Raw genomic sequence first — 12832 nt, forward strand, 5'->3', positions numbered from 1 at the left:
ACGTGATGTGGGCTTCGCTGGCTGGGCCAGCATTTATTGCCTATCCCTAATTGCCCTTGAGAATGTGGTGGTGAGCTGCCTTCTTGAACTGCTGCATGTGGTGTAATTACACCCACAGTGTTACCACTGACCAGAAACTGAATTGGATTAGCCATATAAATACTGTGGCTGCAAGAGGAGGTCAAAGGCTAGGGATCCTACGACGAGTAACTCGCCTCCTGACTCCCCAAAGCCTGTCCACCATCTACAAGGCACAAGTCAGGAGTGTGATGGAATACTCTCTACTTGCCTGGATGAGTGCAGTTCCCACAACACTCAAGAATTTTTGACACTATCTAGGACAAAGCAGCCTGCTTGATTGGCACCACATCCACAAACATTCACTCCCTTCGCCACCGACACACAGTAGCAGCTATGTGTACCATCTACAAGATGCACTGCAGTTTTTCACCAAGGCTCCTTAGGCAGTGCCTTCCAAACCCACAACCACTACCATCTAGAAGGACAAGGGCAGCAGAAAGATGGGAACACCACAGCCTGGAAGTTCCCCTCCAAATCACTCACTATCCTGACTTGGAAATATATAGCCATTCCTTCACTGTTGCTGCGTCAAAATCCTGGAACTCCCTCCCTAACAGCACTGTGGGTGTACCTACACCACATGGACTGCAGCGGTTCAAGAAGGCAGCTCACCACCACCTTCTCAAGGGCAATTAGGAATGGGCAATAAATGCTGGCCCAGCCAGCGATGCTCACATCCCATGAATGAATAAATAAAAATGACCCAATCTGAACATCGGACGGAAAGTTCAAGTCCAACACCCAAATGGATGGCACCTGGAATCCAACAGAAATTGGCAGCATTTGTCCAGAACCATAATCATATCAAGTAAGAAGACCACAAACGGCATGACAGCGCAACAAGATAGCTGCCAGACCTGAACAATACCACAACCAGAAACACCAAACAGTCCTGTTGCAACTAGAACATGGGTAGAAGACGCAGCACAAATGAAGCGTCCCTAACTTGCATTCTGAAAAGGCACAGCTGCCTCCAGCAAAGATCACCATAACTATAGTTGGATGGATAAGCAAACCGGTGATACATGTCAGAGATTTGTAAATTTATTGCTCTGTGTTCGAGTTCATTCAGACGCAATGTTATTTTCTTTGATGTCATGTACATAGTTTGATTCTTTAAAGGAAAACTTTTAGAAAAAAGGAGGATGTTATGATATCAGGCACATGTATCCTAAAGGGAGCATTTCTTAAACTAATGTCAATCATTATCAACTCGACAGGATATTATGTATTACTCCCATGACTTGTGAGCAGTTTGCAAGTAGTAGGAGTAGAGTTCACATGTGCCATATTTGCCCTGCCAGTTAATACTATCTCTATATAGTCTTATCTTCAAATTAAGAACCCACATTATTGTTTCACCAGTCTTTGTATATGATAAGTTTACATTGAAGAGGAGAAGAACGTAACATTTCTTGATAAAAACAAAAAAACTGCGGATGCTGGAAATCCAAAACAAAAACAGAATTACCTGGAAAAACTCAGCAGGTCTGGCAGCATCGGCGGAGAAGAAAAGAGTTGACGTTTTGAGTCTTCATGACCCTTTAACAGAACTGTTGAAGGATCATGAGGACTCGAAACGTCAACTCTTTTCTTCTCCGCCGATGCTGCCAGACCTGCTGAGTTTTTCCAGGTGATTCTGTTTTTGTAACATTTCTTGAGTATTGCTGAAAAAAGAGACATGTCGAAGCTTTTCCCTCTTGTACTCATTAGCTCACTGGCAAGATTACCAATATGAGGGGAAAACAACAATTTGTACCAAATGTGAAGAGACTGCTGGTTGGCAAGTAGCATTGCCATGGAGAATGCACCACTGATGGTGATTGACAGTTAACTGCCAAGCATTGTTTGAAATTTAAACTAGGCAGCTTGACCCTGAATGGTCAAGACCTTGCCCTGAGGAATGAGTCAGCAAATGGCTGTCGCTTACTTTGTTTAGCTGAAACAGATGAAATGTGTGTACATGTTCTTTCTGTCTGCGAAGATCAGGGCCCCGTGTATCAATATATGCAGCTTCCGCTACACGTAAATGTGCCACATTGTGAGTCCAACTGACAATGTTTAATTGGTTGTCAGCGTAATTCTTACCACACTGAGGATTATTTAGTAACTGTTGTCCAATCGCGGAATCACATCTAATGTTGGACACTGTGTTTTGAATGTTGCAAGCACGGGCTGGTTGGGAACAGTCTGTATCCTCCCCATTGCGAACAGCGGCTGGGATATGCGGTTTGACAAGATGGACGTGGAAATGTTGTTTCCTCTTGTAAGGGAGTCCAGAACGAGGGGGTGCAGTTTTAAAATTAGGGGTCCCCCTTTTAGGGCAGAGATGAGGAGAATTTTTTTCTGAGGGTTGTGCAACTTTTGCACACTCTGCCTCAGAAAGCGGTGGGGGCGGGGTCATTGAATGGCTTTAAGGTGGAGGTAGATAGATTCTTGTTGGGCAAGGGAATCAAAAATTATCAGGGGTAGATGGGAATGTGGGATTGGAAATGGAAACATATCAGTCATGATCTTGAATGGTGGAACAGGCTCGAAAGGCTAAATGGCCTACTTCTCCTGTTTCATATTTTCATATGTACATTCATAAATCTGCCTACGATATGACTTTCCAATTCATAGGCTGATGGAAGCAAGAATCTCCTCTGGCTCTGACATGTGGGAGACTTAAGGATTCTGGCATTGCTTTCTGAAGAGAATATTCCTCCCTCTTCGAATACAGTGAACTCTCCACTACCCACTAGAATGGACAATGGCCATTGGCAGCCAAGTGTCTCCAAACCTTGGTCTGCATTGGAAGAAAAATGAGCTTGGCACAGATAAGAAACCATTTTGTTTCAATGCCTCAAGTGAAACATAAGATTAAGAGGCTTGCACCTGTAATAGTGTCTTCATATGTCTCCTTGGAAAAATACTTGGAAAAGTAGTCGTTGTCATGCAGACAAATGAGCTCTGTAAATGAAATGATTGAACAATTAATCTAGTTCTCGTGTTGATTGAGGAAGGGATATTGGCAAAGAAATCTCACCATCTCTTCCAATTGCACCATGGAATCTTTTTAATATCTAACTGAACAATCAGATAGCGGGCCATGGTTTAGTATCTCATCCGAAGGATAGTACCTATAACGATGTAGCACCTCCCTTACTGACATTCAGCCACTCAGCTCTAGAGCAGTTAGGGATGGGCAACAAATGCTGGCCTTGCCAGTGATGCCCACATCCCATGAAAAAATAAAGAAAATAAAAAGCCCTGCACTCGAGGGATAGATCTTTCTTTGTGCAATAGTGTAAAGCAGGCGATCATGAGCAGTCGAGTCAAGGGATATGGGTATTGAGGGGAAAATTGAAATTGAGGTAGAAGATTAGCCATGGTCTTACTGAATAATGGAGGGAGCAGATGGCTTACTCCTATTTCTTATGTCCTCAATGACCTAGATTATCTGTTTTTGATGGAAAAAGTTTGGCCAAAACCATCTCATAACTCTTCAAACGCAGAGTAGGTAGAAGAGGCTTCAGATTAAGGTCCAATCTACAAGATGGGATCCTTGACTGTTCAATAAGGGTCCCCTCAGTACTTCACAGAAGTGTCAGCCTAGAATATGGGATAGCTTTTGTTTGTGATCTTCCAGTGCTTTCTCCTCTCCAGAGGGTGCTGACTCATTACTGCCAGACAGTTCCATGGACATCAGCTGCTGTCTGGTACCTGCCCTAACAGAAGTCATTCTTTCACCCAGATAATGAGTTTCGACAGCCCTCCTGACCATCTGACTATGTTGGGTGTTACTCCCAAACTCAGTCCCATCTTCCAACACAATGGCCGCTTTCCTGTGGGACTTGGTGACCAGGAGCTGAACGCTCCTTCAAGTTGGTCATTGCAGGACCCTCAACTAGCAGCCTGGAGATCGAGACTGAAGGCTTCATGTCTAAAGCTACTGGTATCACTGTTGATGCTTTTATACACTGAGCCACCCCCTCAGTCGTCAGCTATTTATCACCCAAAATACCCAACATCAGCCTTCCACAACCAATCAGAACACAAATAGACTCTTCATTATCTGATTGGATGATTTCTTGACCGTCAAGCCAACCCTATTTCCCCATTTCATATGCTTGCGACAAATAAATCAAAAGTAATATTTAAAAAATACACATTTTTTTCATCATGCTAATTATGATTTATTTCCGGGGTTTTGCTTGTAGCAGGTACTGAAACTTAATCTTCGATTCCTGAAAACTGCAGAATAATTCTTGGAGAATTGGATTTGTGTAGGATGAGATATATTGAACCAATCTGCCCATTAACAGTAACTATAGATCTAAGCTGCTGTCTAAGTTCCCCAGTAATGCAGACAGATAGTTTACTGTGGTGTTTCAAATCACTTTTGTCCTTTCTGGGTGCCAACTGGGTTAAAGCAACCAAAAACAATCAGAACTCTCCAGGCTCGGCCTGCAACTCAGTTGAGGCAAGGTTACCTGTGCTAGAAATTCTACTTCCCTGTTTTATTTATTTTCCAGACACCATGGAAGCGTGCATGTTTGTTCTGTGCTGTGGGCTTGTTCATCTGGCTGGTAAGTGACATACCCAAGGTAACTGCAAGCTGGGAAATCTCCAGTCCAATTTGTTATTGGTGGGAGGACTGGCAGCTCTTGTCCTGTCATCACCAGATCGGGTTCCCATGTGTGAAAAACAAATCTCCAGGCATGTGGTCTCTGAGCACATGAACACTGACAGATCCCCTCACACACGCTGAAACCTCCATGATTACTGTTCAAGCTTCATTCCACAAAATTACGATACGGCAGCCCTTATAAACTTAACTGTCACATTCAGATCAGAAGTTGGGCACTCAAACTCTTCTCTGGATCAGTGCTACAGTGAGGGGTGCGGGTTGTATAAGTGTTACAGTGCGGGTGTATCAGTGTTACAGAGAGGGGTGCGGGGTGTATCAGTGTTACAGTGAGGGGTGCGGGGTGTATCAGTGTTACAGTGAGGGGTGCGGGGTGTATCAGTGTTACAGTGAGGGGTGCGGGGTGTATCAGTGTTACAGTGAGGGGTGCGGGGTGTAACAGTGTTACAGTGAGGGTGTATCAGTGCTACAGTGAGGGGTGTGAGGTGTATCAGTGTTACAGTGAGGAGTGCAGGGAGGTGTGTATCAGCGGTGCAGGGAGGTGTGTATCAGCGGTGCAGGGAGGCGTGAATCAGCGGTGCAGGGAGGCGTGAATCAGCGGTGCAGGGAGGCGTGTATCAGCGGTGCAGGGAGGCGTGTATCAGCGGTGCAGGGAGGCGTGTATCAGCGGTGCAGGGAGGCGTGTATCAGCGGTGCAGGGAGGCATGTATCAGCGGTGCAGGGAGGCGTGTATCAGCGGTGCAGGGAGGTGTGTATCAGCGGTGCAGGGAGGTGTGTATCAGCGGTGCAGGGAGGGGTGTCTGAGCGGTGCAGGGAGGGGTGTCTGAGCGGTGCAGGGAGGGGTGTCTGAGCGGTGCAGGGAGGGGTGTCTGAGCGGTGCAGGGAGGGGTGTCTGAGCGGTGCAGGGAGGGGTGTCTGAGCGGTGCAGGGAGGGGTGTCTGAGCGGTGCAGCGAGAAATATGGGGTGTTACAGTGTGGGGCGTATCAGTCCGACAGTGAGGAGTGAGGGATGTATCAATGTTATAGTGAGGGGTATATCAGTGTTACAGTGAGGAATGCGGAGTGTTACAGTGTGGGGTGTATCAGTCCTACAGTGAGGAGTGAGGGATGTATCAATGTTACAGTGAGGGGTATATCAGTGTTACAGTGAGGGGTATATCAGTGTTACAGTGCGGGATGTATCAGTGTTACAGTGCGGGATGTATCAGTGTTACAGTGCGGGGTGTATCAGTGTTACAGTGCGGGGTGTATCAGTGTTACAGTGCGGGATGTCCCAGTGTTACAGTGCGGGGTGTATCAGTGTTACAGTGCGGGGTGTCCCAGTGTTAGAGCGCGGGGTTGTCTCAGTGTTAGAGCGCGGGGTTGTCTCAGTGTTAGAGCGCGGGGTTGTCTCAGTGTTAGAGCGCGGGGTTGTCTCAGTGTTAGAGCGCGGGGTTGTCTCAGTGTTAGAGCGCGGGGTTGTCTCAGTGTTAGAGCGCGGGGTTGTCTCAGTGTTAGAGCGCGGGGTTGTCTCAGTGTTAGAGCGCGGGGTTGTCTCAGTGTTAGAGCGCGGGGTTGTCTCAGTGTTAGAGCGCGGGGTTGTCTCAGTGTTAGAGCGCGGGGTTGTCTCAGTGTTAGAGCGCGGGGTTGTCTCAGTGTTAGAGCGCGGGGTTGTCTCAGTGTTAGAGCGCGGGGTTGTCTCAGTGTTAGAGCGCGGGGTTGTCTCAGTGTTAGAGCGCGGGGTTGTCTCAGTGTTAGAGCGCGGGGTTGTCTCAGTGTTAGAGCGCGGGGTTGTCTCAGTGTTAGAGCGCGGGGTTGTCTCAGTGTTAGAGCGCGGGGTTGTCTCAGTGTTAGAGCGCGGGGTTGTCTCAGTGTTAGAGCGCGGGGTTGTCTCAGTGTTAGAGCGCGGGGTTGTCTCAGTGTTAGAGCGCGGGGTTGTCTCAGTGTTAGAGCGCGGGGTGAGGGGTGTATCAGTCCTACAATGGGGAATGCGGGGTGTTACAGTGTGGGGTGTATCTGTGTTACAGCGAGGGGTGTATTAGTGTTACCGCGAGAAATGCGAGGTGTTAGAGTGAGGGGTGGATCGGTGTTAGAGTGAGGGGTGGATCAGTGTTAGAGTGAGGGGGCACCCGTGTATCAATGTTACAGTGAGGGTTGTGGGGTGTATCAGTGTTACGGTGAGGGTTGTCGGGTGTATCAGTGTTACGGTGAGAGGTCCGGGGTTTATCAGTGTTACAGTGAGACATGCACCCCTCACTGTAACATTGATACACCCCGGACCCCTCACTGTAACACTAATACACCCCATACCTCCCCATGTAACACTGATATACGGCTGCCCCCTCACTCTAACACGGATGCACCCCTCACTCTATCAGTGTTACAGTGAGGGGTCCGGGGTCTATCAGTGTTACAGTGAGGGGTCCGGGGTCTATCAGTGTTACAGCGAGGGTTGCAGGGTGTATTAGTGCTACAACGAGGGGTGCGGGGCGTATCAGCGTGGGAGTGAGGGGGGCGTATCAGCGTGGGAGTGAGGGGGGCGTATCAGCGTGGGAGTGGGGGGGGCGTATCAGCGTGGGAGTGGGGGTGGCGTATCAGCGTGGGGGTGAGGGTGGCGTATCAGCGTGGGGGTGAGGGGGGCGTATCAGCGTGGGAGTGAGGGGGGCGTATCAGCGTGGGAGTGAGGGGGGCGTATCAGCGTGGGAGTGAGGGGGGCGTATCAGCGTGGGAGTGAGGGGGTCGTATCAGCGTGGGAGTGAGGGGGGCGTATCAGCGTGGGAGTGAGGGGGGGCGTATCAGCGTGGGAGTGAGGGGGGCGTATCAGCGTGGGAGTGAGGGGGGCGTATCAGCGTGGGAGTGAGGGGGGCGTTTCAGCGTGGGAGTGAGGGGGCGTATCAGCGTGGGAGTGAGGGGGGCGTATCTGCGTGGGAAGTGAGGGGGCGTATCAGCGTGGGTGTGAGGGGGCGTATCAGCGTGGGAGTGAGGGGGGCGTATCAGCGTGGGAGTGAGGGGGGCGTATCAGCGTGGGAGTGAGGGGGCATATCAGCGTGGGAGTGAGGGGGGCTTATCAGCGTGGGAGTGAGGGGGCGTATCAGCGTGGGAGTGAGGGGGGCGTTTCAGCGTGGGAGTGAGGGGGCATATCAGCGTGGGAGTGAGGGGGGCGTATCAGCGTGGGAGTGAGGGGCGTGGGTGTATCAGTGTTGGAATGAGGGGCGTGGGATGTGAGTATCTTGTCTTCTCTGTGTTGGTGAATAAATGTCATTTTCCATTGTCCCAGACTTTGATAACATCCAGATATGAATTCTGATCACTAGATTTGGTAGTTTTACTGTGGGGAAATTGTGACACTTCTGTACATCTCTCTGCCTTGCTGTTTCTCTCTGTGTCTTTGCATTCCTTTTTGCCGATGTTTTTTCATCTCCAACTGTCTGTTACTCTCGGTCTTTGGCTGCTTTGTCTCACTACAATTACCCTCGAGAGTCCTGGGCTTCTGCCTTTGGAAATGTGCTCAGATTGAGATGTGAGTATTCTGTATGTATTTTATATAGTATATCGCATACATGTGTCTCTCTCTTTCCATCTGTGTGTGTGTGTGTGTGTGTGTGTGTGTGTGTGTGTGTGTGTGTGTGTGTGTCCTCCACCGCTTCATGTCTCTCCCTCTCTTTGTCTCTCTGGTACTAAATCGCTTCAGTTTTGAGTCACTTGGTACAGTGACACATTTCACCCGGTCAGGGGAAATAGCCAGTCAGCTCTAATGATCTGACCCTAACGTAAGTATTCTGTACTTTTCTAATATAATAACACGCCCAGCTCTGTTTGTCTGTCTCTCTGTTGTATCAGATCAATGACAGCAGATTGAATCATGTGGCACGATAATGACCTCTTCTGAAAAGCACTCGGTTCTAATTCCATCCAAATGTAAGAATTTGGATGTTGTATAGAATAATGCTTGTAGATTATCTGTTTGTTTTTATGAGTTTCTATGAGGGATCCATCTGAAATTGAATTCTGCTGAACTAAATTCAGAATGTGCGTTTAATTCTGTTGCTGATGATTGATAATTCATTCCTTTCCTTTCCAGTTGCAGGAAATTCGACTAACATGGGTAAGCATTCCATTAATTTTTTTCTCCCAACTGGTAGGGGGCGGTGTGAGAGAAATGTTCTTGTCTGAGTGATGAATTATGCCTTTTAATAAGGTAATATCATCTCAAACATCTGCTCCGGGTGAGATAATATCTTGTTAAAGAATGGGCCGCTTTCTAGGCTGCTGCAATCGAGGCAGTTCAGAGAAGGTTGACTTGACTTAGTCCTGGGATGAGGGGCTTATCCTATGAAGAAACATTGAACAGATTGGGCCAATACCCACTGGAGTCTAGAAGAATGAGAGGTAATCTTATTGAAACATAGGAGACCCTGAGGGGATTTGATAGGGTGGATCGACCGGGTGGATTTTTCCACCTGTGGGAGAGACTAGAACCAGGGGACACAGTTTAAATATAAGAGGTCTACTCTTCAAGACGGGGATGAGAAGAAATTTTTCTCTGAGTCGTTAGTCTGAGAAGTTCTCTTCCCGAGTGAGCAGTGGAGGCTGGGTCATTGACTTTGTTCAAGGCTGAGTTAGATTTTTGATAGACTAGGGAGTCAAGGGTTATGGGGGGGCATTAGCAGGAAAGTGAAGCTGAGACCACAGCCAGATCAGCCATGATCTTATTAGATGATTGTGCAGGTTTGAAGGGCTGAATGGCCTATTCCTGCTCCTAAGTCTGATGTTTCTATGTTCTGAATGATAAAAGCTAGAAGCAGTGGAGGTTCAAAGAGACTTGGGGGGTCCAGATACACAAATCATTAAAACGTCAAGTATAGTTACAGAAGTTAATCAAAAAGGCTATTGGAATGCTGGTCTTAATATCTAGAGGACTAGAATACAAGAGGGTAGAAATCATACTTCAGCTATACAAAGGCTTGGTCAGTCCACACCTGGCCATCGACAGGACAAAGCAGCGAGCGGTCCAGGGGGTGTCATTCTGTCCGACTGTCTGCCTCTTTTCCACAGATACATCTGCACCTTGGTGTCCCTGGTGAGGGAGCACATGGCACCTGGTGGTACACTTGAGGCTCCCATGACCAGAGGGTATCATCCTTGCTTGGTTTGTTATTTTATTTTTTGTTAAGTTTCCTTTATAGTTTTGCTTGTTTTTCTTGTAGTTTATTAGTGATGCCCTTTCAGAAAGGGACACTCATTACCCCTGAATTAAGAGTTAGATTGTGCCCGGGACACTGTGAGCAGTTCTGGGCATCACATCTGATATTAGTCATGGAGAGAATTGTTGTGGCTGCAGGAGACACTTGAATTGACGTATTTGTATTCTTTTCCCCACACACTACACCTGAAGAGAAAGATGAGTTTTATTACGGTGAGTGACTTACTTAATTGTTTCTCAGTCTTCCATTTAACCAGAATCATTAGTTTATCCTTTTTTTTTGCACTTGGCTGCCAGTTCTCTGCCTCTGTCCGAGCCCCTCTAACAATGCTGCATTTCAGTAGCTTCCCCTTGTCTGATGTAAAACTGGCAGGCCTGTAATTATCTGGTTTCTCTCTCCTTCTCTTCTTGAATAATAGAACGATATCAGCAACTTTCCAACCCAAAGGCACAATTCCTGAATGTGGAAGTTTGTTTTAGAAAATTGGGTCTGCTGAACCTGCGATGTCCCTGTTCCGATGGAGAGTCGTACGGACTCGAAACGTTTACTGTGTTCCTCTCTGCAGATGCTGTCAGCCCTGCTTGAGTTTTTCCAGCTATTTTTATTTTTGTGTCTGTGATGTCCCTGACTGCTTCTGCAGTGGAAAACACCATGTTTGCAGGCAGCAGCGGACTGATCAGCGATGGAAATCCCGGCTGACATCCCTCTTGGGTCAAGACACTAATCCCAGTTGTACAACCCCATGCCACTGCTGAGGTTAGCTAATTCAGGCGTTAAACGCCTTACCATCCTCTCTTGTGGGACTCAGTACCACACTGAGGTAGTGGAGTGAAGCCACTCCAATAATCGTGGGAAGATGTTTTTTTATTTTTGTACAGTCCCGATGCATTAACACACTCACTGCCTGAGAGAGCAGTGGAAGCAGATTCAATAGTGACTTTCAAAAGGGAAGTGGGTGAAGGGCACTTTTTTTTTTGAAGGGCAAGTTCAGGGGCTGTGGGTCTAATTGGATGGTTAGTTCAGAGAGCTGGCACAGGCACGTTGGCCAGAATGGTCTTTTTGTACTGCTTGATTCTATGCACAGAGGGACAACACCTCCACACCACCACTACAACCCCTCCACCAAGTTTATTCCAGTCTTACTGGATTTCTATGGACCTGACAATTTGTGTTGGCTTATTTGCAGATTACGAGACTCTGCGAATCGGAGGTTTGGTCTTTGCTGTCATTCTCTTTACTCTTGGAATCCTGCTAATCTTGAGTGAGTAGGGTCTGGTGATGCTTACACTAATCCTGTTTTAAATCTGTGGTGTATAATCTTTCACTTTGTTGCCACCATGTCTCAATTCTGTCCTTTCTTGCAGGTCGGAAGTGTCGATGTAGCTTCAATCAGAAGGCCAGGTAATGCCACAGGGCAGACGGGTAGGGCATTAGCTGAGAAAAGGATCATGGACAAAGCTTGGCTTCAGAGGGCAGCCTCAGTGTGGAGTCTTACGACCAAAATGCTGTCCCCAGAACCAACCAGCTGACCACTCTTTCATTGTTTCTGTACACAATTAACTATTCCCTCTGGTGGGGGAGTGAGAAAAAAGGGGCATCACATTAAAATTAGAGCAGGGCCATTCAGGGGTGATGTTAGGAGGTAAGTGTACTGGAAATCTGGAACTTTCTCCCCCAAAATGCTGTAGGTGATGTGCCAATTGGTTGCCTGATATCAATCTGAACATAGGAGTAACAAGGGATATTAAGTTACAGAAAATAAAAGGACACACAATTCTCCCTGAGATATAATGAGGTCTGATATGAGGTTAATAGGTCAAATATGTTTATTCAAAGCTTTTGATTTATTTCTGCATTGTAACTAAGTCCTGCATGTGGTTGTTATGGCATAGCCGATGGTAAATGCTGAGTTGTTCAAATCCCAAAGGGAAACTTGAAATAATTACCACAACTTGTTCTGCAGTTTGTATAAATTTTTGAGATACGTGCCTTGAATTCAGCAGTAATAAGACCACAAAATCTTATAGTTTTTTTAAACTAGATTAAACATTTATTAATGAGAGAAATGATTTTAAATACATACATAGATCTACAAATTACCACTATGATATTTTCTAAATCCCCTCATCAATCTGACTCCCAGTTATACTTTTGTTAAGGCAACAGTAAGATGCACAGATTATAAAAGACCCAGGCAAAGAAATATGATACCCTAAACAAGTTGAATTCCAAGTTTTCTTAACTTCAATCCCTTAAAGGCAGCAGCTTGAAGCATAGATGCTGAAGGCTTTTCACACACTTCTAAGATCTTAAAACTGCCTTCCCGTACACACATACATATATTTATACATATCTTTCTCTTTGAATGCAAATACCCATTGTTTCACTATGTATTTGGACTTTATCTCCCTGATAATAAAACCCTCTCATAGCACTAAGTTACCAGTAATCTTTGGGAAAAATAAACACACCGTTTCTAAACTTCACTTGTCTAGGTGACACATTTCACCCCACCTTTGAAAACAGTCTAGTCTGGTTTATTTCAAAATGCAAATGTTCCTTTGACACCTATGTTTCTAAACAACCCCATGTTTATCTAATGAACATTTCAAACCTAACCTCTCTTAGGTCAAAGCACCCAGACTAGCTGTCTCCAATTCAATTAAATCTCACACACACGAACAGACACATACAGACATATCGACACATCCCACTATTACAAAGACAGAATTACCTGGAAAAACTCAGCCGGTCCGGCAGCATCGGCGGAGAAGAAAAGAGTTGACGTTTCGAGTCCTCATGACCCTTCGACAGAATTTGAGTGAGTCCAAGAAAGAAGTTGAAAGATAAGCTGGTTTAAGGTTTGTTGGGGCGGGGGGAGAGAGAGAGAAGTGGAGGGGGGTTGATATGGTTGTAGGGCCAAACAAGCAGTGATAGA

The 12832-nt window shown here is 46.6% G+C and overlaps 1 protein-coding gene across 1 annotated transcript in view; it reads left to right on the forward strand.

The window, feature by feature from the left end:
* The first annotated feature begins 2833 nt into the window (after window positions 1-2833).
* The window catches only part of fxyd6 (FXYD domain containing ion transport regulator 6), a 36204-nt gene continuing 26205 nt past the window's right edge, over window positions 2834-12832 (forward strand). Inside the window, exons 1-6 of the mRNA XM_041174274.1 lie at window positions 2834-2930; window positions 4599-4652; window positions 8772-8795; window positions 10086-10106; window positions 11081-11155; window positions 11259-11295. Coding sequence (XP_041030208.1) covers window positions 2834-2930; window positions 4599-4652; window positions 8772-8795; window positions 10086-10106; window positions 11081-11155; window positions 11259-11295 — 308 coding nt within the window. The remainder of the gene's footprint in view (window positions 2931-4598; window positions 4653-8771; window positions 8796-10085; window positions 10107-11080; window positions 11156-11258; window positions 11296-12832) is intronic.

Source organism: Carcharodon carcharias, chromosome 25 (assembly GCF_017639515.1).
Source record: "Carcharodon carcharias isolate sCarCar2 chromosome 25, sCarCar2.pri, whole genome shotgun sequence".
NCBI classification, from domain to species: domain Eukaryota; kingdom Metazoa; phylum Chordata; class Chondrichthyes; order Lamniformes; family Lamnidae; genus Carcharodon; species Carcharodon carcharias.